At 41.8% G+C, this 26,197-nt stretch overlaps 1 protein-coding gene across 7 annotated transcripts in view; it reads left to right on the top strand.

Annotated features, from left to right (window-relative positions):
* SH3KBP1 (SH3 domain containing kinase binding protein 1) overlaps positions 1 to 26,197 on the top strand; it is a gene marked incomplete at its 5' end in the record, with an annotated part of 295,684 nt that overhangs the window by 132,537 nt on the left and 136,950 nt on the right. For 3 of the 7 annotated variants that reach the window (XM_082681427.1, XM_082681424.1, XM_082681422.1), the window contains 2 exons: positions 10,801 to 10,930; positions 22,934 to 23,139. In XM_082681427.1, coding sequence (XP_082537553.1) covers positions 10,801 to 10,930; positions 22,934 to 23,139 — 336 coding nt within the window. Of the gene's footprint in view, positions 1 to 10,800; positions 10,931 to 11,518; positions 11,579 to 19,147; positions 19,223 to 22,933; positions 23,140 to 26,197 lie in introns of all 7 variants that reach the window. The other 4 variants (XM_082681425.1, XM_082681421.1, XM_082681426.1 and 1 more) reach the window with 2 other exon arrangements.

Here is a 26,197-nt window from a genome sequence, read left to right as displayed (position 1 = left end):
AAGAAAGTTTAGCTAAACAAAGAGGACAACAAACAGGAAAAAAATTTGCAATAAATTAAGATGAAAAGTTATTATATATGTAACATATGAAAATATTTTAGAAAGCTACTATAATAATGATAAAGTATAGATAGATCTGCTATAAACACACATCCCACAAGGGGAAATAAAAATCTTAACCATGAGAAAATGTTCTGCCCTGCTATTAATTAATCAAATTAAGACAATAATGGGTACCTCCTTTTGAAAATCCTAAAACAGATTTAGTGGTAAGACTTGGCAATGCTTAGAAGAACTGGTGACTTTGTATATCTTTATGATCCTTGTATGAAGCTACTTAACAAGCACATCAATAGCTATAAAAATCTGAATTAATACCCTTTGACTCAGTAATCTTACTCCTAGGAATTTATCCATGGAAATGGTCAACAGAAAAAAATATGTGAAACATGTTAATTGCAGCAATGCTTGTGATAATGAAAAGTCATCAAGAAAGGGAATAGTTGTGTGAATTAAGTCATATTATCCAGCTAGAAGACGTGAAGCCATTAATATGGTAAAGAGGCCTTTAAATCTGTATTTATTACAATACTGTGCGTTGTAATTATGTTACATTCCACTAACCTGAGAGCTTTTCAACAGTAGGGATCTGGTTTTTATCTATCTTTATATTCATAGTACCTGGAATAGTGCCTGAAACCTAACATATACTTTAATAAATGCTTATTGAATAAGTAAATGAATAAATGGAAGTATGAAAAGTTTTTTTTCCGAAATAAATGAATATATCAGCCACAGATTTGCATACAGTAGGATACAGTCATCTGAAATCTATCTTTGTGCATGTGATCAAAAATGGAAAGGGACCCAGAACTGAAAATGGTTCTGTCATAGAGATGATTTTTCCTTTAATGTTGTAATAATATTTTAAGAAATACAAATTAAGGTGAGGAAAATTATTAATAAATTTCTGGGAAATATTGCCCATTCTCAACTGCCTGTTGGCTCCAGGGAAACCGAACGAGGGTCGCTAAAGGAGAGGAATGATTGCAGGGCTGTTATTCTCCTTGCTTGGGAGAAGAGCTTCACCACCATCTACGGTCCCCGCCTCCTTTCCATCCCTGCCAGCTCTGTGCTAGGCTTCATTTGGGCTTGCTTCAAGCAGGAAAAAGGAAAATTAACTGTGTAGCCTATGCTATTTGTGTAAAACAAAACATAAAGGTTTACCTTTTAATCCATATTTTTTAAATTATATCATCAAAAATTAATTTCCCTATTGTTGAAATTTACTTGTCATATTGCAGCTCCTGGGCCATTGTCACTGTATAATATAAAATCTGCCCTTTTCTCTTATAATGGGTGTTATATAAATGCCATTGAGTAGCTATTGTCTAATTCCACAGAAGACTAAAAACAAAATAAACGAAAATCCCAAATAAACAAAAACCCTTAAATCACAGGAGCAGGTTGAGATAAGACCATAGTAATAGCTTTGCAATACTATAGAATCAATCTATTGGTCAATAAAAATATAACGTATTGTATTGTGTAGGTGTGTGTATATATTTTTATTGATTAATTAATAGATTAATTCTGCAGTATTCCAAAGCTATACACACACAAATGCCCATACTCCCTCCCACCCCAAGAGACAATTCCTAGGAAGGCTTTGAATGTATGGACCGGTTTTTTAGAACAGTTGAATGAAGTAGAGAATCCTAAAAAATGATATACATATATCTTAACATGTAATCTTAGCTTAAAATATAAAAATGTGTATTTGTCTGCCATTTGTCAACACAGCCTCATAGAGCCAGGGCATCTCCCTTAACTATGGGTTTGCTGGTTTGAGTTCTATCCTCTCTGCATCCGTGATGCATCCTCTGCTATTCCCACTGGTTTCTTTAAAGTGGATTGAGGACAACATAAGTGAAACAATCAGGGTTAATAATTCTTCTAAAATTCTACACTCCCTCACCCCTAATCTCTTTTAGTTGTCTTTTTCTACACCTGTTTTGGCACCGTTTTTTTTAAACCTTCAAATTATTATCCTATTCCTTCTCACCACTAGCTTTTTCTCTTCAAACCTACATATTTTGTACTCTTTAACCAAATGGTGTGCTAGCAGGACGAGCAATGGACGGAAACAGGTTTGGGTGCACACGGCCCTGACCCTTGGTAGGGTGAACAGCCCTTCTGGCAGAAGTTAGCAGCTCAGCTTGGATGGGTCTCTGCAGCGTGGCTAGAGGAGAAATGGAGAGTGTGGGGCGGTCCAGGGATGAGTGGGGTGAGCAAAGTGAAGGTCGCTCAGGAAGTGCTCACCACACTTCTGCCTCCTGGCTGGTCTGCAGGGAGAAAAAAAAAGTCACTGTGCACTTAATGGGACTGGGCTGCCAATCCAAAAGGAAACCTAACAGGCTAAATCCCCGGTAGGCATTTTTAAGGAAATCATTGTAAATACACACTTGTGACATTTTTGTCCAGCGTGGGGAGGAATGATCAATGCAGGCGAAGTTCTAATGATAGGAACAGAGATGGCACGTGGACAGGGTTACGAGGAGAAGTGGCATTTGAGGGCCGCTGAAGTTTTGAAACTGGCTTGCTGGCCTATTTTTGGGGTTTGGTTTTTGTTTTAAAGTGCTTTGAAACCTCTTCGTTTTCCTATCTATGTTGTCTAGAGCCTGGGAAAGGCGCTGCATTTCCTCTTGTGCTAGATGAGCTTGGTCTCATCCAGTCTCTCCTCGTGGTGGCCCAAGGGGTATTCAGAGATTCTGGCTGTTATTTGTTCTTTGTGGTTAGTTTTTGAGGTATTTCCCAGTGGTCCCCAGTCAGGCTGGCTAGATACTGAAGGCTTCACTTTCTGACTTAGAGCTTAACTTGGCCTTGTCGTTTGCAAAGAAAGGTCACTTGCATTTCCTAGAAACTTAGGCATCTTACTTCTTGTGCCATGGAGAGAGATTTGGTTCTCTCAGCAGGAGTTAAAGAGGCCCTTGAAATTCTTCAGAACTTTTAACTCAATCAGACAACCTCTGTGTGTGTGGATGGGCAATTTATCCTCATTTCATTTTTGGTGTAAGAACTCTGAGAACTCGCATGTGCAAAAGGAGGCCTTTTTGTTTTGTGCTTGCCCAAAACTTGACGGGGAAGTCAAGTTCCTTTAAAAGCTGATTAATTAATAGGTGATCAAAGCATACCTGAATTCTTACCCATTAAGGCACCCTTTGCTTTAGAAGGGTTTGTATCCTTTTTCAAAAAAAGATAACATTAATGTAAGATTTTTTAAATTGTAATTTGATAATCTAAAGAGCCCAGGCTGCTCTACAATTATTTTTCCAAATAACTTTGGGGTGTACATCTCTGATTCCCTAATGCACAGAGATGGTAGAACGTTCATATTAAGGAGGGGGAAGCCACGTTTAGAAGCAACGATGATTAGATTAGAATCATTGGCATACAAAACAGGCGACAACCACATAAAAGTAACATCTTTGCAAGTTTAAATGTATTTATAATAGATTGGCATAGCTATGGGAATTATCAAATATTTGAGTGCTTACTTGGTAAGAGAAACTGTGCTTATAGAGATCCAAAGATTTATTGAACAGAACTCTGCTTTGAAACATGCTTGGTATAGTCGGGGAGGGTAAGATATACTCAACTAAGAAGGTGACTAATAACCCGAGATACTGTTAGAGTGGCAAATAATGGCGTTGACAAATGAGAGAGGAATTTGAAAACAAAGGTACTCAGTGAGAGGGAAGAAGATGCTTCCTAGAATAGGTGACATTTCAACTGGACATGTGGAAGGTGAGGAGTATTTGGATTCATTCAGCAAGCACAGCTGTATTGTGTAAGGCGCTGGGCTAGTCCCGAGGAAGGAGGGCAGGACGTTAGTACAGCTTTGCTCTGAGGTTGGGGATGACCTGTGAAACTTTGGGCGCAGGTGTGGAGTACAGGAAGCAGGAGCTGGCAGATGCAATCAGATGGGGTGGAGGGAAAAATGACACTGCTGCCCACACTGAACTTTTATTTTTTAACATCTTTATTGGAGTATAATTGCTTTGCAATGTTGTGTTAGTTTCTGCTGTATAACGAAGTGAATCAGCTATACATATACATATATCCCCATATCCCCTCCCTCTTGCATCTCCATCCCACCCTCCCTATCCCACCCCTCTACGTGGTCACAAAGCCCTGAGCTGATCTCCCTGTGCTATGCAGCAGCTTCCCACTAGCATCTGTTTTACATTTGGTCGTGTATATATGTTAATGTTACTCTCTCACTTCATCCCAGTTTCCCCTTCCCCCTCCCTGTGTCCTCAAGTCCATTCTCTACGTCTGCACACTGAACTTTTAAAGGAACACCCCCTTCAAAGTTTCCTTACGTGTGGCTGTTCTAAGGTGAACGCGTCCCCATAGACAATTCACTCACCAGGGAATAGTTACAGGATAAAGCTTCAGGATCTTGATTCATCAGAAAGGTTATCTTTCTGGCTTCATTTATTATTTGCTCATATTTTCAAGCTGGAATGGTAGTAAGGGTAGCCTAGAGTCATTAGGAATCTGGGGACCTGTAGACTAGCCCATAGGTGTATTGAAGGACAGGACTTTCAAGCATTGCTGAAGAATGTCTGTAAGAGCCCTACCAGAAACCCTTGCCACTGTCAGGAAAATCGTGGATGTTGCTCTGTCTCATTGGACAGAGCTTGCTTAGGTCCTAAATAAAATCGTATATATATTTTCTTAAGTCATTTCCCTCTGTATGACCCTACAGATTTCTCTTTTGAGGGACCCCCCTCATGTGGAATAGGCTTATTCTCAAAAGAATAAGGGGAGGGGATAAAAATCAACTTCCTGTGTGTATGGAATGTTCTGGCCCTGCCTGGAAGAGGTAATTAGACAATGAAGGACATAGGAATTGGGGGAAAATATTGGCTCAGGCATTTAGAAGCAAGGTAACACTTGTTTATAGTTGGCATGACTAGCTTTCCATGTCCCCAGATCAACAGGGATGGTTATTTAAACCAATAAAAATAGAAAATAATGTAGGTATTTATGACTTCAGGAAGTGGTTCCCTCAAAAATATTTTCTCCCACTAATTCCACAAGTAGAAAAGGATGTTTTCTGAAAACAAATTGTATTTTTTTCAGCAATATTCAAAAGGTAAAACTATGTCTTAACACATTTACATGAAGTTCTAAAAGAGGCAAAACCAATCATAGGTGATAGAAATCAGATTAGCGGTTGCTTGGAGGTAGATTGACGGGGGAGGAACACTAGGAAGTTTTCTGGAATGATGGAAATGCTCTGTATGCTGGTAGAACTATGAGTTACACGAGTGTATGCATTTGTCAAAACTGTTCAACTTGTACCATTAAGATCTGTACCTTTAAATGAATTATATCTCAATTTTAAAAACTTTAAAAAACTATCTTGATATTTTTCTAGTTTAAAACATTTTCCAAAGTGCTTTCCCCTACCTCTCACAGGTAGGAAAAAGGACTGGTATTGAAATTCTCATTTAACTATTTCTGAATACATTTTTCAAATTGAGAGATAATTAACATATAACATTGTATTCCTTTTAGGTGTACAACAAAATGATTTGATATATGTATACATTGCAAAATGATCACTACAGTGAGTTTAGTTAACATCCATTACCACACATAGTTACAATTTTTTTTCTTGTGATGAAAATGTTTAAGATCTACTCTCCTAGCCACTTTCAAATATACAGTATAGTATTGGTAATTATTTACATTACATCCTCTGGATTTATTTATCTTATAACTGGAAATTTGTTTTGACCCCCTTCACCCATTTTGCTCACCTTCCCCACCCCCTGCTTCTGCCAACCACCAATCTGTTCTCTATATCTATGAGTCTGTGTCTTATGTGTTTGTTTTTGTTTTTTTTTAAGATTCCACATATAAGTGAGATCATACAGTATTTGTCTTTCTCTGTCTGACTTATTTCACTTAGCATAATGCCTTCAAGGAACTAGAAAAAGCATAAACTAAGCCCAAAGTTAGTAGAAGGAAGGAAATAACAAAGATCAGCAGAAATAAATGAAATAGAGACTAAAAAGACAATAGAAAAGATCAGTGAAACCAAGAGCTGGTTTTTTGGAAAGATAAAACAGACAACTCTTTAGCTAGACTCACTCAGAAAAAAAGAGAGAGAGAACTCAAATAAATAAATCAGAAATGAAAGAGGAGAGGTTACAACTGATATCACAGAAATATAGATGATCATAAGGGACTATTACGAACAATTATATGCCAACAAATTGGCCAACCTAGAATAAATGGATACATTCCCAGAAACATAAAACTTACCAAGTATGAATAAATTTTGAGGAAAATTTTAGTGATGTTGAGGTGTGGGCCTCTCCTTAGAGCTTGATTTGTCCATTGTTCTTTTTGGAAAGAATGGTAAAACAGCTCTTGAAACAATGAAGCTGACTCCATTTGCCTGTGTGCCTCTCCCTCCCCCATGTTCCCTCCTCCCTCACACCCGCCTCTCCAGTGTGCTTCTGACTGAGGTTTGGGTAACAAAGGGCAATTGGATGTAAAAAGCTATAGCAACCCTTAAATGGATTTTTCTGTCTTGCTGCTTGTACCCTGAAGTAGACTTTAGACTTGATGAATCTTGTTCCTCTTCCTGGTACAGTTGACAGGTAAAACTTCAACAGTGGAAAGTAGGAACTACAGGCATATCTCAGAGATATTGCGGGCTGGGTTCTAGACCACTGAAATAAAGCAAATATTGCCATAAAGTGAGTCACACAAAGTTTTTGGTCTCCTAGTGTGTATAAAAGCTATATTTACACTATCCTGTAGTCTATTAAGTGTGCAATAGCATTATGTCTAAAATAATGTACATATCTTCACTAAAAATTACTTAATTGCTAAAAAATGCTCACTGTCATCTGAGCTTTCAAGTCATTGTAGTAACATCAAAGATCATTGATCACAGATCAGCGTAACAAATAAAATAATAATGGAAAAGTTTGAAATATTTGAGAATTACCAAAATGTCACACAGAGACACGAAGTGAGCAAATGCTGTTGGGAAAGTGGCGTCGATAGACTTGATAGATGCAGGGCGGCCACACACCTTCCATTTGTTAAAAAAAAAAAAAAAAAAAAAGCAACATCTGTGAGGCACTGTGAAGCAAAGTGCAATAAAATAGGTGTGCCTGTATTCTGGGTAGTTAGGTACCCCAGACAGCAAGGTCATCTTTGTATTCACAGGCATCCTGTTCAGTGCCTTACAGATGTAGATAATGTTTGTAAGATTGGGTGGAGGTGGAGATGTTGAAATTCACCCAGCCTCTTCCCCAACTTGCAACAGGGCTAAGAACTAGAAACTACTTCCTTGGGCCCTGAACCACTTAGAGGCTGGTGATTGTGAAGACTTAAGAATTGCAGGGCACACAGACACAAACTGTTTAAGTGGTTTTACTGCATCTTTCTTTCTCAAACACTACCATGTAAAGCTGCCGTGCTCCCAGCTCTGGGCTGAAGGTGGGGTTCTCTCCTGGAACACAGCCATGGGCTCCAGAGCTGGCTGGGTTGCTCTCTGAGGAACACAGGGGTTTGTTCTCAACCTAGAGCCAAGGCCTGCAGAAGCCTGTTGATGAGTATGTGTTGGTGGGGAGAAGGTAGGTGTCTGTCCCCTTTAAATGCTTTCCTTGGGAAAGAAATCATAAGCCCTTGGTAACATCCATAATCCTCACTTTATTACAAAGGGATGCATTTCTCTCTTTAAATATAGAAACATAAACATAAGCAACTTGATTTCTAAGCAGGTAGTGTGCAGACTCTGTATGTTCCACTCTTGTAGAAGCTTTTCAAGGATGGGGTCTTTATCTGTTTTGTTCACCAGTGAATCTGTCCCGAAGTCCTAGGGCAGTGCGGAATATGTGCTCATTAAATATTGGTGGAATCGGGAGGGTCACACAGACCTGAGTGTGGTGTTACCTAATTGAGAACAGTGTGCAATATAGTCAGGGTCTCCTGGTCCCTTTTGCTCCTCACAGGAAGGAAAATTCCTTTTGTGGGGGAATCAGGGCTTCATAGGCCCCTATGGAGGATTTCCCCCAATTGATTTCCCTGCCATGCATTCATTCATCCATCCATCCATTCATGAGTGAATGTAATCACTATGGGCTGCAGTGTCATCATCTTTATGCAGGAAGTTGAACTAGAATTTCGCTGAAGAGGGATAGTGTGGGGCTGGGGATCATTTGTCTCATATCACCAGCCTGAATCTTGCAACCAGAGCAGCAGTCTTTAGGAAGAAATAGCACCGAACAGCTCTCTCTGCTACTGGGGACAGACGCCCGCCCGCTCCGTGGTGCCTGTAATGGGAAGTGTACCCCCCAGGCGATGAGCAGTGGTTTGATTGTCTGCCCCTCTGCGCCCCGTGAGGCTAAGGATAGACGTCTGCTGGTTCCCTGTTGGCCATTCCTCTCAGACTGTGCTGTGACAGGGATGCGGGCATGTGGGGACGTGGCGAGGTGAAGACACCCCTGTTTTCCCAGCAGGCAGCCTGCCGATCCCACACATCAGGAGTACTTCCTTCAGGGATCTCGGGCTGGAGCCACTCATTACTGGGAACAGGAGCGTTTTAGATACTGTCAAACTGAATCAAATGGAATCGGCCCAGCTGCCCTGCGCTGTCAGGGATTACGCCAGGGACTGCTCATTTGTGGTGCGAGCCCTTGGTCTTTCCCTCCTGACTTGTGATTTCTGGGAGAAAGAAGGTCATTTTATGGTTCCTTATTCAAGACAAGCACAAAGGACCCCATGCTACAAATCCTGTGACTGTTTATATTCAGGCTTATGGTGCATCTTCCTAACCATTCTAATCCTATAAAAAGCTCCTTGAAAGGATAATACGTAACGGTTGAGTTGACATAGACACATGGAATGATTTCAACAGAAACGTTGTGAAATGCCGTGATTTGGTATTGAATAAGGATAGTCATGCACGGGTGCCATTGTCTGGATTCTTTCCCGAAGATTCTGTGATCACACAGATATGATGGCCACTCTGTGAGTCTGTACCCCCATGAGCTCCCTAAATCGTGCTCTAAAATGCCATTCTGGTTGTCTCCATTCTGAGGCTGTGTCAGCACCTCCTGAATGTCTCTCACACACCCTCCCCTACTTATATCTGGCATTTCTGCTCTTCAAGGCCAACCTTAACTTTGATTCCTTTTTTTCTCCAAGCCTTCCCTTAGCATCCCAGATCTCGGTGAGCTCAACTTTGTGTAACACATTTGGTTTGTGCTAAGGCATGGTGTTTTCTTTTCTATTTACCTTGCATTGCTAGGTTTTGGTCATGCCCACCTTCCACCATCTTTAAACCATGTGTCCTTTCTACCTTGGTAGATTGTCCACTTCTTGAGGGGGAAAAAAAGGGTATGTCCTGTACAGTCCTGTGTCCCTAGCCCCTAGTGTAGAATCATAATACATCTATTTCTAACACTGATCAAGTGTACTAATTATCCCACTGTACAGATGGGAAAGCCAGGGTTGAGTTAGTAGGACATTCGACGAGTCACAAGATACGATTTGAACTGGGCTTTTGACTCTAATTTTCTTTTCATTTTAATTATTTAAGCTTTTAAATTGTATTTGTTGATTTGAAGAAGTAATACATGTACATGGCCAAAAAAAATTCCAAAAAGTTTCTAGGTTTCTTTCTATTCTACTACACCATACTGGTAACTAAGTGCTTCCTTGTTCTCAAAATGCCCTGTTATTTTCCTCCGAGAAGCCAGTTCACTATTCTCACTTCTGCTGTTCTGTTAGTGGCTCCATCACAAAGTTTGGGGATGACTTTTTTTTTTTACACTTCCCTCATCTCAGCTAATTGGTTGCTGAAGACCAGCTTATCCCTCACAGATTCTCAAATCCGCACCTGCCTTGTTCATTCTCACCCCTCCCCAGATGCCGCCTTCAACTCCCCCACCCAGATGACTGCAGTCTGGCTGCCCTCCCTGCCTCCCTTCATCCCATATCAGTTCATCTCAGGGTAATCTAGAACCTTCAAGAAAGCTACAGGGAGTCCTTCTACCTTCTGGTTGAGTTTTTATTCCACAGATTCTTAACTGTTTTTGTTAGGCTATCAAGTTAGGTTTGGTAATCTGGGAAAGCCATTCTCAGTTTTTAAATAATGGTTTTATATGCATAAAATAAAACACATAAGGTTACAAAAGGAACCATTTATATTAAAGTAGCTATCAAGCTATTTTAAAAACAAATTTTGGTATACTAATCTATGTGCACTTCTTTATTATAAATAATAAATAATTCCTTATTAATACATTAAATAACAGGGTCTCCCAGCAGGTGTGATAACTACCACCACTTAAAGGTAGCAAAGAGTGCAAACGATATCTTGAAATACCCACAGTATCTATGATGTGATGTAAAAATACGATTTGGTTGGTGTCACGTCACAGGTCCTTCTATTACTCTGGTGTGTTACGTATATTCCTAATCAAAGGAAATGCCAAATTTCAGTTGGATGTTAGTGGAAATGAAGTGTTAATTCTTTTCCACTTGCGTTTATGGTCCCTAGGTTAAACCCCACTTCCTGAGTCTGAATCTCGAGACCCTGTGAAGTCTGCTTTCTCATTCCCTGTTAACCTGTAAGCTTTGGGTCCTGCAGCTCTCCCTGTGTGGGCTGTGCACTCGGCACTGTACAGATGGGAGAGAAAACTGGCAAGTACCACATCTAACCTGAACCCTGCCTCTGTTCTTCTGTTCACATCTGTGCAGGTAGAAGAAGGATGGTGGGAAGGTGTTCTCAATGGAAAGACTGGAATGTTTCCTTCCAACTTCATCAAGGAGCTGTCAGGGGAGTCGGACGACCTCGGCATTTCCCAGGATGAGCAGCTCTCCAAGTCAAGTAAGGAAGGAAGTCCTCCCACCATGCAGGACAGGGGTGGGGGCACCCACGGGTGCCGCTCCAGCCTCCCCTTGGTTCCACTGCCTGTGCTAAGCGATTGTGACAGAAGCTCATGAATATTTTCTTGGTTATGCTGCCTTAACCCACCGTGGTTTAGTAGGTTTATCATTGTAAAGGTGTGAGGTGCATACCTTTCCCCCCAGTGCGCAGATGCACACTGTGAACATCTCTGGATAGGTGACTGTCGGCCTTCATAGTCCCCCATGGATGGCCCATGTTGCTGTGCTTCCATATACTTCTAAAATGTCACTCACTGCAAGTTGATAATTATTTTTAAAATGAACCAAATGAGATTGTTAATATTTCTCAGCATCTCTTGAGGAACTTGGAGAAAATGGCACACACCCCCCCCACACACACACACCCCACACACAAATCATTGGTGGGAAGAAAGGCAATGTTCAGGACGCGTGTGTGCCAGCTCCCTTGAAAGTCTGCCAAGCCAGCTGAGGGCCCAGCCCCACCTCGGGTGAGCATGCGTGTCCGTCTGTGATGGTGAGAACGAACTCCAGGTCTTTCTCTCTCCAGGGCCTGAAGCTCTCCTCCCTCCAGCTTCTCTGCTGCCTTTTCCAGCTCATGGAGCAAAAGGTCAGGACCGGGAAACTTTGTTCTCCCAGTCGCTAACCCAACTTCCTACGTGGACGTCTGTGTATCTCTTGTGCCGTCTTGAGCCAAGGTCATGGGTGTGAATGTCGTAGAGGCTCGACTGTGTCTTAGCGGTTCGGCACTACCTGGGGCTGCAGACTTTCCTTTCTAACAAGAAGACAGCTCAGTCCTGTCAAAATAATTCTTAAACAGCTTTCTTTTCCATTTGGAAAAATCTGACTTGAGTGGTATTTTCAAGTTAGTTGTGTCTCTTTAACCAGTAGCATGATTGGGCAAATCCCCAATTTGGAGGTAAAGCCATTTCTGGAGTCGTGCTCAGGCCACCTCCCTCACTTGGTGTTCAGTGGCGCTGGCCAATTGGCTCAGTGGTTTCCAAAGTCTGGGGCTCCCCATCCCTGAACCTCATTCCATCCTGGGGTCTGTGATAGGAAAGACAGGAGGTGATTTGGGGGCAGAGGAAGCATCTTGAAGCTCCTGCTGCCTTCTCTGGTATGGGGCAAGGAGGTTCTCTGCTAACATGGGCCAACTGGTGGGTGTGGCCGGGAGGGGAGAAGGTGTCCTTGACCCCATGATAGTGGGACTTCTATGGCTTCCAACTTGCACATTAGAATTCTAACTGCCATAGTGTCTCCTTTCATACACTGGAGTAGTATTGTACCTGGTAATTGGGTCCCATAATAAGAATACTATATCTTAGGGATATGGTGGATTAAATGGGCTTTCTTGGAGGGAGGACCAGATCGGGTCATTTTACCATTATTTCTGTGGAAGTGTGTTATGAGTTCCAATAGCAATAATGTATATAAACCACCTCACCTATAGAAGACCCTCTATTAAGTGGTCACTTTCATTGTTAATCATGATGAATTCTTGGGACACAGCCAGCTAGTAAGTTGAGGCTGCTTGCACACTGGTTAGTACTGTGCTCACTGAAGCATTGTCTCTGCATTTGGAAATTACTTTGGGATTCCTGTACTCAGGCAGAAAAGGAGATCTGGAGAGGTACTGGACCACATCTTTGGGAGAACCTTGACCTCTTGTTATCCTGCCATGTTAGGTGTGCTTTCAGAGCTGGAGCTCAGAGAAGTCATACCTCTTGTGTTTTTGGAACTGTTGAAATAAACTGTCTCCTCTTACTCCAAGTCAATAATGTGGACATTTGACCCTGCTTGACCCCTTAGCTCAAAGCACACAGTGCTGGAATTCCTGGGACAGGAGGTTAGGAGGCGGAGTGGAATGGTCTTCCCAATCACTTCGCCTTCTGTCACATGCTCTGAAGGGGCTGTTTCTCTCATGGAGACTGCTGTCCCCAACGCTCATTCAATTAAAACCTGCCATTTCAGAGCTAGGAGAGCCTAGTAATTCCGGCAGCCATGTTTAGTTACCACAGGAACTGTCCCTTGTCAAGGGGGTTTCTGAGGTCTCTGGAGAGGCATGTTCTCCTAACAAGGATGGATGCTTGTGAAATAAGTACATGGCTTTTGTAATCTTCCTGTATGTGCAATTAAGGAGAAGAGGGCCCATCTATTGATCTTTCTACCTGTCTGTCCATATCCATCCATCCTTCCTGCTTTCCTTCTTTTTTCTATTCTTCATTCATTCAGCTTTTACTTGGCCCCTGTTGTTACTAAGATGCTGTACAAGGTACTGAAGATATACAGAGACAAATCAGATAGGGTCCCTGTCTTCAGTCAGTTCGCACTGTGGAAAGGGGGTGCACAAGTCAGCGACAGTTCAGGAAAGCACCACACGTGCTCTGCTAGCCGGGTATCTGAGGAAAAGTGGGATACACAGGCAGAGAGAGGCCGGTCCCATGGGGATGTAGGGACAGCGGTGGTCACAAAGGGCTTCATAGGAAAGCAGATGTGATTATAATGTCCCTAGGGCTTGCTAAATTGAAATAATCCCCTGAAAGAGAAATACCATCTCTCAGTGTTCTCACAGGCTGTTCAGTAACTGTTTACACTCTGATGGTAAAATATATATAATTAGATCAGATCACATGCAGAAATTATGTATACTGTTAGGATTTGTCTACAAGGAACCTTTGGTTTTAGAGTGAATCTGCTCATTCCCTATCCCCAGAGAATGGCGTTAGTAGTTTCAGTGTACTTTACTTTACAAAAGAAACACGTTTTTGTTTTGAAATAATTATAGGGTCACAGAAAGTTGCCAAAAAACAAAACAAAACCAAAAAAAAAAAAAAACAAACAATGTACAGGGCGGTCCCATGAACCCTTCATGCAGTTTCCCCCAGGGATAACATCTAGTATAACTATAGTAAATGCGTATTTACTTTTATCATAGAACTGAGAAAGACAAATGTAGTTAGTGCACAAAAGATATCTAGGTTTTTACTCTGGTATGAGCCGAACTATAGTTAATAAAGGTCTTTGTTAGACCAGCCCACTTAATACCCTTCATAAATTACAGTTTTCACAGAGGGTGCTTAATTAATACATGGCTATGGGGCTTCCTTGGTGGCGCAGTGGTTAAGAATCCGCCTGCCAATGCAGGGGACACGGGTTCGAGCCCTGATCCCACATGCCGTGGAGAAACTAAGCTTGTGCACCACAACTACTGAGCCTGTGCTCTAGAGCCTGCGAGCCACAACTACACACCCCGCATGCCACAACTACTGAAGCCCATGTGCCTAGAGCCCGTGCTCTGCAACAAGAGAAGCCACCGCAATGAGAAGCCCGTGCACCACAACGAAGAGTAGTCCCTGCTCGCCGCAACTAGAGAATGCCCACGCGCAGCAACGAAGACCCGCTGCAGTCAAAAATAAATAAATTAAATTAATTAATTAATGTTAAAAAAATACATGGATCTGGGAGTAAGTCAAACTCCTAATGTTTACACCATTTTGGTAATTTTTAGAGATCCTAGTGACATCATATAAAAATCCTCTCAATTTAAATGCTAGTAGACATTGGGGGAGGTTTTTTTTAAGACAGATAAAATCTATATCCTGGTACATATGAAGAAAACTTTGTGTACAGTGTATCCTCACACATCTCTTTGTTACACACACACACCTACCTCTGTGCACACACTTCTTTGATATTTGTAGTCTTCACATTGCTACTTCCAGAAGGTTTTTGAGGATACTTATTCATTTGAGTTTTGTTAACCAATGGATGAATGCAACTGAAGAAACATTGCATTTTATTTATAAGGAAGTGTGCCACGACAGCTTGACACATGGTAGGTGTTCAGTAAATGCTTGCTGAATCCTTCTTACTCTGAGGAGGCATTTTTAGCTTTGAATGAAAGGTCTAAATTGCTTGAACTTGCTTTTCTTTTACCCTGATGTATTTTTATATGTGGTAGTTGGTTATGAAAATCTCTAAACTTTAGATCTTTGTTCAGGGTAATCTAATCTATCAAGGAAAGAGTTACAGCAGTTCTGTTGGTTGATATGTTGATTTAGACATTTTATTTCAAACAAGAAAATTCATTGTCAGGTAGTGGCAGAAACTTTTTGCTGTATATTTAAATTTGAAAGCATCTTTACCTTTCATAGCATTTATGGAACTTTAAAGGTGCTTTTTCAAAAAGATTTTTGTCAACTTTTTATTATAGAAGTTTTCTAACGTACGCAAATCGAGAGAATAGTATGATGAACCCCTGTGTACCTGTTACACAGCTTCAGCAGTTAGCAACCTGTGGCCAATTCATTGTAATTATACCACTACACAATCCTCCCCTATATTATTTTGAAGCAAACCCCAGATATCCTATAATTTCATCCATAAATATTTCAATATGTGTCAATAAAAGAGTATCTTAAATACTGTTATCACTCCGAATTGTAATAATAATAATAATAATTGCAATTCCTCAAAGTAATTACCTATATGGTCAGTGTTCACTTTCCCCTAATAGTCTTCTATTTTTTAATGCAATTTGTTAGTTTGAATCTGCACCCAAAGAAGGTACATACCCTGTGATTGGTTGATATGTCTCAACTCTCTCTGAATCTCTAGATTCTTCTTCCATGTTGCCTTTTTTCGTAGCTACTTTTTGCTGAAGAAACTGAGGTCCTTTGTGCGTTACTTTCCCACAGCCTGCCTTTTGCTGATTTCATCTCTGCTGTGTCGTTTACTCTATATTCCTATAAATTGATAATTGGATCCAGGGCCTTGGTTAAATTCAGGTTTGAGAGAGAGATTTTTTGGGGTGGGGGGACAGAACTGCTTCATAGGTGGTGATGGATAGTCTATCTGGAGGCTCATATGTCTGGCTATCTTTGGTTTTGAATATTAGCAGCCACTGATGATTATCACCCAGATCTATGCACTCATTAGGGCTTGCAAAATGGTACCCAAACAGGGAATTTTTTTAAAAAAGAGTGAAATGGGCTCCCATGTAGCAGATCAATAGTGAAAAAAAATGTTGAGTAAATTAGGTTTTTAAAAAACAAAACATCCAAGGGTTTGCAATAATTGTGCGGGCAGGATCTTATGTTAGGGATGGAAAGGAATTGAGAGCTCATCTAGCCTGGTGTCAGATGAGAACACTAAAGCCCAGTGAGATGAAGTCCTGGGTGTGGCCTCGCTTCTGAGTGATGAAGCCAACATTACATGCAGGCCTTCCTGCATATAATTTGCACATACTTTGGTATTGCTCCCATTACGGCTTGTAGTTTACCCTTTCACGGAGCATCTGACAAATTTCAAATCTGAGTACAGTTTTAACTTATTTCTTCTTATGATCACAGATTATGATGAATTAATTACTTTTTCAGTTATAATTTTGCACATGCGAGTATTGACTAAATGGTGTGAAATAGAACTAATTACAAATTATATTGATATTATTGCATTAAATTATAATCAGAAAATATCTTGATCTCTAAGATTTATTTGGATGTAGAGGCAAAGAAATCCAGATATGACTACTACCCAGTTTCAATTTCATACATACTTTGCTTCACATTTAAGATATAAATGTGACTTTCCTGTTTCCAACATCTTTTTTATATTATTTAATTTCTTAGATTATAAAATAATTCTTGTAAAACTAAAAAGTATTCCTGTTTTCTTGTTTTAAAGAAAAACATCTTTTAGCTGCAGAAACATTTTAAGCTATTTCCCATAGTTTTCAGAGGGAGAAGGTTTGCAGTTCCTTTCTATAACCATTAATAACCATGATATTTAAGTTTGAATTGACTTTATTTTCCTAATTCCTTATGTTTGAATTTTAGGTTCAGATACTTTAGTGACTCGTCAAGTGAAGGCAAAGATGGAGATGGCCTTTTAAAACTTAGGGCAAACCACTCCCATGATATGGAAACATTTTATTTCATTAGCTGTAAGAAATGGATTGCTTGTGCCCCTTGCCTATAAGAGCTAAAGCCAGGCTGGCACCCCCCACCCACGCTTTGGTGTCTCTATACTTTTTAATATTAAATGTTATTTGTTTTGTGTATGAGGTTCTGTTGGCAGTGAAGAGCAATTAGCAAATTGATGAAATAGCGTTTCAGGCAAAATTAGATGCTAGCATAAGCATATGATTTTGTGTTGAAATTTTAAAATGCTTCCCTTTTACAGTGTTTGCTGCCTTCAAGTACTAATATTTAATAGTGACAGTAGAATATTCCTCCCCCCCCCCAAAAAATAAACAGCACTCATATTCATGGACTTTCCAGTTGCCCATCTCTTCTGTTCTCTAGATGGAACGTGTGTGTCCTCACTCACCCCCAGCCCAGGCTCCATTTCCAGTCCTCTTGCTGCCAGTGGACGGGGCGGGGGGTGGGTATTTTGCAGAAATGCTTGGCCTTTCAGAGACAGCAGGGCCATGTCTACCTCAGTGATGCTCAGACTTGATCCTGGGGAAGAAGAAAGGGAGGTTCTCTTGTACTTGGAGGAACTTTATTGAAATACTGATTCCTTTTTCTTCCTTTTTTCTGACATGAAAAGGACTGCTGCCATTCAGTTCTGGGGGGCCTGGCTCACAAAACAGCTGTATTCCTTGGGAGTAATGTTACCTTAGTGATGGAAGTTAGGCAGAATAAAAATTCACCCAAATAAAAACTAGCCACTGTTACTTGCTCCACTTTGCCATCAAAGTCCTCAAGAGCTACAAGTCTAAGGAGAACATGTGAAACACTTGTTTCTTTGGATTATCCTTATGTAGCCAGTGATTTGAATATCTAAGTTTTTGCTTTAACTGGACAGAGCACATCTGTCAAAAAGGGCAGATTTCAAAGCAGTGGTGTACCACCATGTCTGCAGGACACAGAAATTGGCAATACCTGATTCCATTTAATTTGTTGATCTGATCATTTACAATCCCTTTCATGTTATTAGGAGTGACATGGCCCAGAAGTTTACACGATGGTCCCTAATGGAATTTCCCATTTTCCTGAAGAATGTTTCTAAAAAGTTAGACAAGTTGCTCTCTCTCACTCAGTTCCACTCTCTGTCTCTCTGTAAATGTAGCCTACCTTTTCATCCCTCAGACTTATTATGAGGGAGCTATGTAACTGGCCTCCAGTTCGATATTCAGCTCACAGCCGTAATAGGACCTATTTTTTGCATAACTTAGAGTAATGCATATATTAATTGAGCTTGTCTTTACCAAACCATTTTACCTGCTGATGGTACTCTCTGTAGGGTGTGTGTGTGTGTGTGTGTGTGTGTGTGTGTGTGTGTGTGTGTGTTCACCCTCAAACTGGGGCAGAGTGTGTGTAGTCTATGTACTTACTCGTGGTTCCAGAGAGATTTGGGCTTTAGCCATGTGTCCAGTCTTATGCTACTGATAACCTCTACTTGTAACAACAAAAAAGAAGATAATTTGCATTTGACACTGGGTGAGTCCTATGTCCTCATGCTTAAGTACAGTCTCATGACTGATATGGCAAAACCTCAATTAAGATGTTTCAGGAAATAGGGTTTTCTGGTGTCTTTGCTGCTAAGCAGAAAACCCCTTACATTGACATGGAAGCCATGATTGGTTTCAAACCTCATTGGTGAAAACCCCCCTCTAGAATACTTATACATTTTCTTGCTTCAAGATACTAAGAACGAAAAATCTTTTAAAAGGGATTTTGTGCCTTGTTTAGACTCTTGGGGTCATGAATATCAGTTTGTATCATACTGGGCTCTAGGGGTAGAAGATAAAGGCTAATGGACCAAAATCTATAGTATGTTCGGGTCACACTCTCCAAAGAGAAGAATGAGTTAACTAAGGAATCCGATTGATTGGATTTCCTCTGGTTGAGGTTTTCCTACTCTTGAGGTATAATGTTGAAGTGGCTTCCAGGTTTAAATTGGGCATAATCCACATGCCAGGCATTTGCAGAGGTGAGCCCTAATGCCAGTGCTCATTGCCATCATGGTTGCATGGGGACTTCGGGCTCATTCTGTAACATTCTTAAATTCTGCCTAATGGTTTCTAATTAATTTTGTGGATGAAGCTCTTGCAGTGGATTCATTGAAGACAAGTTCAGTTAAAGACTCTCCCTCTTCCTTCTTTTGCCATCATTTGCTCCCCTTCCCTCTCTCTTGTTTTTCTCTCCCCTTCTCTTCTCTCATTCACTGTCAGGAAAGACTACCTTTGAAGGGACAATTCTGTACCGAGCTGCACCGGGAAAGACGGAGGGCCACAGACGCTATTACAGTGAGTGACCTTAACAGCAGGAGGCAATTGTAAAGATAAGATCTGGGTTCTTGTGTTTTTTGATGCAGCTGCACTTTCCTGAGCTGCTCATGCTTCTGCCAAGTGTCTGTGAATTTCTGTCCAAGGACATGGACTTATTTGCCTGCGATAAGTGCCGTCTCCTTGGTGTGTGCTGCGGGAGCATTCCCATCACCAGCCCCTGGCGCTGTCTTGTTTGCTTTGTGCCTCTGTCATGTGTGTGACATGCGTGCATGAACCATGCGTGCAGAGAAAGGATCAGTAACATTGGTCATGGCATATGTGTTTGTACCAGTATCTCTGCGCCTCTGGGGTGGTGTAAGGTGGCTTCCTGTGGAGATGTCAGCCTCTCGTGGTTATTGCTTTTACTGAGTGGGTCATTGGAAACCAATAAGTCATTTCCTCATTGCGGGGTTCAAAGAAGTAAGATTTTGGTAAGAAAAGTCCGTGCCAGAAATGGTATTTTGCTTTGCGCATTCAGCCAATCACCACACGGCAGACTTCTTTCGGCAGGACCAGTGTGTAGCCTCTTGTGCTGCCAAAAGTTGAGGGGAAGGAGATGAATGAGGTTAATGAATGAATCTCGTGAAGTTCGTAGAACAGTCCTGCCACGCAGTAAGCACTACACGTGTGAGTGTAAACTTGAAAATAAACAAAAATGGCTCACGGCCTGGAATATTAAGGAAATTACTGGCAATGACTTTTGTGTAATTTGGCCAGTTATATGAGCGGCCAAAGCAAACTTGAGGAAGCTTTGTTCTTTTTTCACTGCGAAGGAAAAGCATCCACCTTAGTGTGCACGTACACACATGTGTACATAGAGACGTACACACAGTGATGAAGGAGAAGGTTCACGCGTGAACACCGGAGCCACACGTCTCAAACTGTCTGCAGTGAAGTGTATTTTTATTTCCATTCCCCTGCGGACAGACATCGGGTACTGCTGGCTTGCCTTCACTGCGCATGCGCTGCACCACCCGCCCCTCCCAGCAGGAGCAGGCAGACAGATGTTGGTCTGTGCCCTGTTCACCCAGACGCGTCTGTTGGCCGCACGTCCGGAAGTAGCACCAGCGCACACTGCTATAAGCATTTCCAGACACGGACACTTTCTGTGCTTGTCTCTCTGTGTACCGGGAACGAGCCCTTCATGATCTTGGCTCCAGTCCACAGACCTCACTTTGGGTTGCACTGCCCTCGAGTGTCACCTGGCATTCCGAGCACGACACAGGGATAGTTTACATAATAGTGTGTGTTATGAGCACCAGTGGCTAAAAGATACAGCACCAAAAAATGAAAAGCCACCTTTCTTTTCCTCTGAAGGGAAGGAACTAGATTTTGAGTTATTTCGTCAACCCAGATATTCAGACATTTAATTTCATAGTACTTAAGAGTGATAGAAGCAACCTACCAGAATATCCAGAAGAAAAATCTGCCATGTGTTTCCTTCCCAGCCCATGCTTGTGTGGTTGAATGACCGTGCAACCTTTCCCTGTGTAACATAAAGAGTATTTCTCACAGTGATTAATATGATATTATTAAGATGAGCCCGGAAGGTGGCAAATCCCTAAAACCAGAAGCTCAGTGAAATCAGGATGGCAGTGGTTGAAAATATTGTGTTTCTAGCTAATGAGGTATGATAAAAGAATCCTTCAAATTCTTCTCTTTGAAGAACTAAAACAGACTTGCCCAAATCCATTTGCCCTGCTGCCTTCTGCTTGTGGTGCTGGTGGTGGTGGTGGCGGGGAAGGGGAGCAGTGATGTTTTCTCTTCACTAACCATTTCTTTATTCCGCCCTCAAATGCTTCTTTCCAAACCAGAAAAGAATATACAAGCCATTTATCACACAGAAAAAATCCATACGGCAAAATGAGAACATGTTAAAGGGGAAATGACACAATATTTAGACTCCAAAATTATATCTCCAGCAGGGGTATTTCCAAAAACAATGAACAGATAAACACACGAATGGATAGCTAATCCAGGGAGGTTCTCCATGTTTGCACACTCGCATCCAGTCCTGTAAACTGGAGCCGACCCCCTTGTTGTGGGCTGTTCCTCATTGTTCTGCCCTCTGTTCTTGCTCATAAATGCTGTTCTTTAGTTAATTAAAATGTACACCAGGCATCTTCCTCCCCACCCCCTCCTTTTTGGCTTACAAATACCATTTTATTGAAAACAGCAGCAACGACAAACACAGCCATTGTTTAAAGGATTTGATTTTGAAACTTGTTAGCAATTTATAATGACCTTTCTATATTTTTCTGTTTTCATTTAACAGTTTCTTCCTGCACTGAGACTTCTTTATTTGAATGACTTCAACATTTTGTGACATTTTATGTGAGCAATTATTTGATGTATCATTCTTATGTACTAAGAGGCCACCTTACATGTAGGAAGATAATGCACAGTGTGGCTAATAGAGAACAAAATTTGATGGTATACTTTCATCCCAAGGGCATCATTGTCATCAGGAGACACATAGTCAACGTTCAGGAGCTATTCTACACATCTAGAGGCTTTTAGAGACAGGCTTAATGGCACTTTCCATAAGATATCCTTTTAATCCTGCCCTTTGATGGCATGACTAATGTACTGACCATCAAAGTAAGAATGTACACCCAGAAATTAACTAGAAACAGGCTCTTCCTTTTAGGAACATGATTGTGGGCAGAGCCTGGGGAAAAAAAGAATCTGGGGAGGTAAGTGTCCGTGTTGTCTTGCTGATATCTATTTGATGACTTCCAACTCATGCCACCAGAGGTCAAAGGAAAGGTGTCATGTCCCCAGTGTTCTTCTTTGGAAAGGAGTTCAGCTCTGGGGAGACGTTGGTGTCAGAGGAGGGAGGAAGAACTGTAGGCTTGGGGGATTCTGGCCTCCTGGAGGGCAGCTTCCTTTCCCTCTTTAACAAATATAATCATCTTGCCAGTGAAAGTGTTTCAATGTCAAGTTTGGTTTAATGCTTTCCTCGAGAAACATGTCTGCGTGCATTTATTCCTTGTGAAGCCATCCAAAGAGATTTAATTCTTTGGCAGTCATAATTTTGTGTGGTTTCTTTAATTGCTAATTTGTTTAAATGGCTTTTAGCTTTACAGTTTCCCTTTAGGAAATGTTACTTTCATTGCTAATTGCTAACTGACGTGAGTCATAGAAATGGGAGGTACAGTATGTGGTACTGACTAGGTGGGGAGGCGAGGAGGGGGCGGGAAGAGTTGTTATTGCACAGACTGCAGCAAAACAAATTTGGCTGAGAACCAGGCTCTGGCTGAAAAGAGGTGAAATGTCACATTTACGAAGAGATCTGCTTTGAAATTAGATTTCCTGAAAAGTTTTGATTCACTTCTTAAAATTAAAAGCTGGGCACGGAGGGTGGGAGGGAGACACAAGAGGGAGGAGATATGGGGATCTAGGTATATGTATAGCAGATTCACTTTGTTATACAGCAGAAACTAACACACCATTGTAAAGCAATTATACTCCAATAAAGATGTTAAAAAAAAAAGCTGGGGGTGGGGAGATGGAACAAAACTCAGAGCCGCCCCCATGCAACATATTCACACGCTAAACGAAAAACCGCAGTGCAAGTTATCCCATACCCAGTGACACTTGTAGCAGTGGTTCCTGGCTGGCTATGAAGTGCTTCACGGCTATGGCTGATTTCTGAGCTCTTTCTTTCCCCGTCCCCGCTCTTGACAGGTTTAAGGGAAACCACAGGCTCCGAGAGTGATGGGGGTGATTCGAGCAGTACCAAATCCGAGGGTGCCAACGGGACAGTCGCAACGGCCGCAATCCAGCCGAAGAAAGTTAAGGGAGTGGGCTTTGGAGATATTTTCAAAGACAAGCCAATAAAGCTAAGACCAAGGTCGATTGAAGTAGAAAATGACTTTCTGCCTGTGGAAAAGGTATGTTCGACAGTTTCTGTTTTATTTCAACGTGATGTTGTGTATCCAAAAGTACCTTGTAGGGCTTGGCATCTACGGCTTCCTATGCCTCTTCTGAGGTTTCATTGTCCTCGTGTGCAGCTCTCCTTCTATATAGGAACAGCTTTCCTCGAAAGGCTCATGCTCTAGTTTGCTGTTGCTTTTCTTACTGATCTCTCGATGGAACGTTTCTCAGGATGACTTTTCAAATAGACCGGCCCTTCTGTATTTCCTCCTCAGAAAAGCCACTCCTGCCTGGACCCAGCTAAACACATAACCTTGGTACTTTTCAACCTCTCTTCTATCCTGGTAGGTTTCTCTTGTGATTTGTGCTTGGGTGTGTTGACTGGTTCTGCAGTAGAGAGAGGGGTTGTGTTTTTTTTTTTCTCAAGGTATTTGGTGGAAAATGATTTCATACTACTGAAAGGAAGTCTCCTGCATGTGTGAGTGACAGAGATGGCCCTCGCTGTGAATCCCTGAGTTGTTACCATCAGGAAGCTGGCTGTTTTCTCCTGCCCCTGGTTCTGGGTTGGCGAGAGGCGGACAGCGTGTTGCTGCTGAGTACACGGTTGCCAGAGCAACACACCCAGAGCCATTGTGCTTGTGGCTGTCAGTGACGTCTACTGTGGTACACTTTTAAGCATCATAGCCTTGCTTAGGATTTGATAAATACTGTGGAGTTTTCCAGATTGTAATAAGCTACACTCGTGCTGTGCTTAAAGAATGTTTGTTAATTTGATTTAGTGCTGAAATTTTTGCTTTGACGTTTGTGCCAGCAGGCTTGGGGGATGGGGGATGGGGCGTGGGCAAAATCTCTACTGCAGGTTTATCGACGGCTTTTAAATGTTTTTCATTTCTCTGTCAGATGAATTTTTAAAAGTTGCATCATCTTCTGCAGCTGTAGAACTTCCACCCACCTCCCTCCCGCCATCCAGCAGCAACCTTGCCCAGTGTCATCATGCATTAGAAACAGAATCGGGAAAGGAAACTTTTTGGACCCTTAACACCCTTAGAGATGAATAAGGCAGAAAGGGCAGATACTTAAAAAGGAAGGACTGTTTCACTTAAACTCTTCTTTTGTGGAAGCTTCTCTAGTCGATTTGCTATTTCTCAAGATCTGAAAACTATCTAGTTACTGTCCCAGCTTGTGAGTTCATTTCTGCTTCACATGGTCACTTTCAGAGTCCCATAAATGTTTACAAAAGAGCAAGTTCCCATCTTAGAAAGGAACGATGAATACAGTTTTTCTTCATTTTATTCAAGTGGTTGAAATGAACATGACCATTGACTCAGTCAGCAAACAGTTTATTCCTTTTGTTCGTTTTATGATTCTCAGTCTTATTCTTCTTTGTGTAAAAGGACGTTGTGTGTGTATAAGTTTCATTATTGCTATTAATAATTGTCTTAACCGCTAATAATAAATTGGGTTGTTACTAATAGAAATATCAGCGACAAATATAATACTCCCAAGTTTGTACCTCAGCACACTTCTCCTCTGAGCTCCACAGCCACGTGTCCAACTGCCGTCTTGAACATCTCCACTCGGAGGTCCTAAATTCTTAGCAGCTTGTCCAGACCTGAACTCATCCTCGTCCCCCGGAAACCACTCTGCCCACAGCCTTCCCCATCTCAGGTGAAGGCAGTACCACTCCCCCTCCCATGACTCAGAAGAAAAGCCCTGGGGTTGTCACTGACTCCCCTCTTTCTCTTACATCCCATGGCTGATCCATCAGGCAACCCCATCAGCGCAGCCTCCGAAGTGTGCCCAGCACCTGCCATGGCTCATCACCTCTGCTCTCCCCCTGCTCTCGCCATCGCTGCAGTGGCCTCCTAATTGGTCTTCTTGCTTCTCCCCTTCCTCCTACGGTCTAGTGTCAGTACCAAAGCCGGGAGGGTGATCCTTTGAAACCCGAAGTCAGGTCATGCCACTCCTCCGCTCGCACACCTGTAGAGGCTTCCCTGTGAACCAAAGTGAAAATCCACCCTGAGTCCCAGGAGCTGGGATGACCTAACTCCCATTGCCGCTTGGACCTCCTCCCTCACTGTTCTCTCCCTGCTTGCTCCATCCTGGCCCCCTCGCTCCTCCTCAAACATGCCACGCATGCTCCCACTTGGGGGCCTTTGCCACGGTGGTGTCCTCTGCCTGGACACTCTGTTTCCACCTGCCCACTGTGGCTGCCTGCCTCTCCTCCCTGACGCCTGCTCATTCTGAAACCTGCCCCCTTGGCCCATCCTGCTTACTTGCACTGCATTTTTTGTTTGCCCTAGCATGTGCCCCCTTCTAACATGTTTATTTTTTATTATGTTTATTCTTTGTTTTGTTCACTGATGTATGCTATGTGCTTAGAACAGTGTGTGGCATATAGTAGGTGCTCAGTAAGTGTTAGTTAAAGGAATGATATTCAAACTATATTAATATAACACTTTAGAGATTACAGACATCTATAAAATGAGGGAACCGGGTGGGATAACAGTTATATAGTTGGAAATATAGTAGTTGTACGGTTCACTGCACCTCTGTGAAACAGAAGATTTATTGCATTGGTCTTAGAGACAAGAAATGTTAACTTCATCAGAGTAATATATTTATGTACGGCATGTGTATGCATCTTGATTCATGATTTGTTTGCAGAATGAAACCATGTGCTGGCAGCTCCCTTAACCTGCTTCTCATTGTGAAGCCTCTGGGGAAAACTTAAACTTCCCAGCCTGCTTTACTGGCTGCGGACAATTTTTATAGCATCTAAGAGGATTCAAAACTCTCTCCACCCCCTGTTGTTGGCGCCACGGATAGTTACATAGATTTATGGATCCATTATGCTATTGCACAACCTGGCATGGGAGCTGATGAGTGTGATAATGTTTTACTTGTGTACAACCTGGTTCTCATCGCTTTTGAGATGGTTTTGTGTCTAAGATTTATGTTTAAGGAAGGAAGTTTCCTATGAGAGTTGAGCTCGCTGTTTCGATTTCGCAGAAGCACAAACTGGATCTCATGTGGCGGCATCTGTGTTAGGTGAAGCCGAAGCAGGTCTTCCAC

This window comes from Grampus griseus, assembly GCF_964374135.1.
Source record: "Grampus griseus genome assembly, chromosome: X".
Classification (NCBI taxonomy): domain Eukaryota; kingdom Metazoa; phylum Chordata; class Mammalia; order Artiodactyla; family Delphinidae; genus Grampus; species Grampus griseus.
This window is presented reverse-complemented; position numbering and strand designations above follow the sequence as displayed.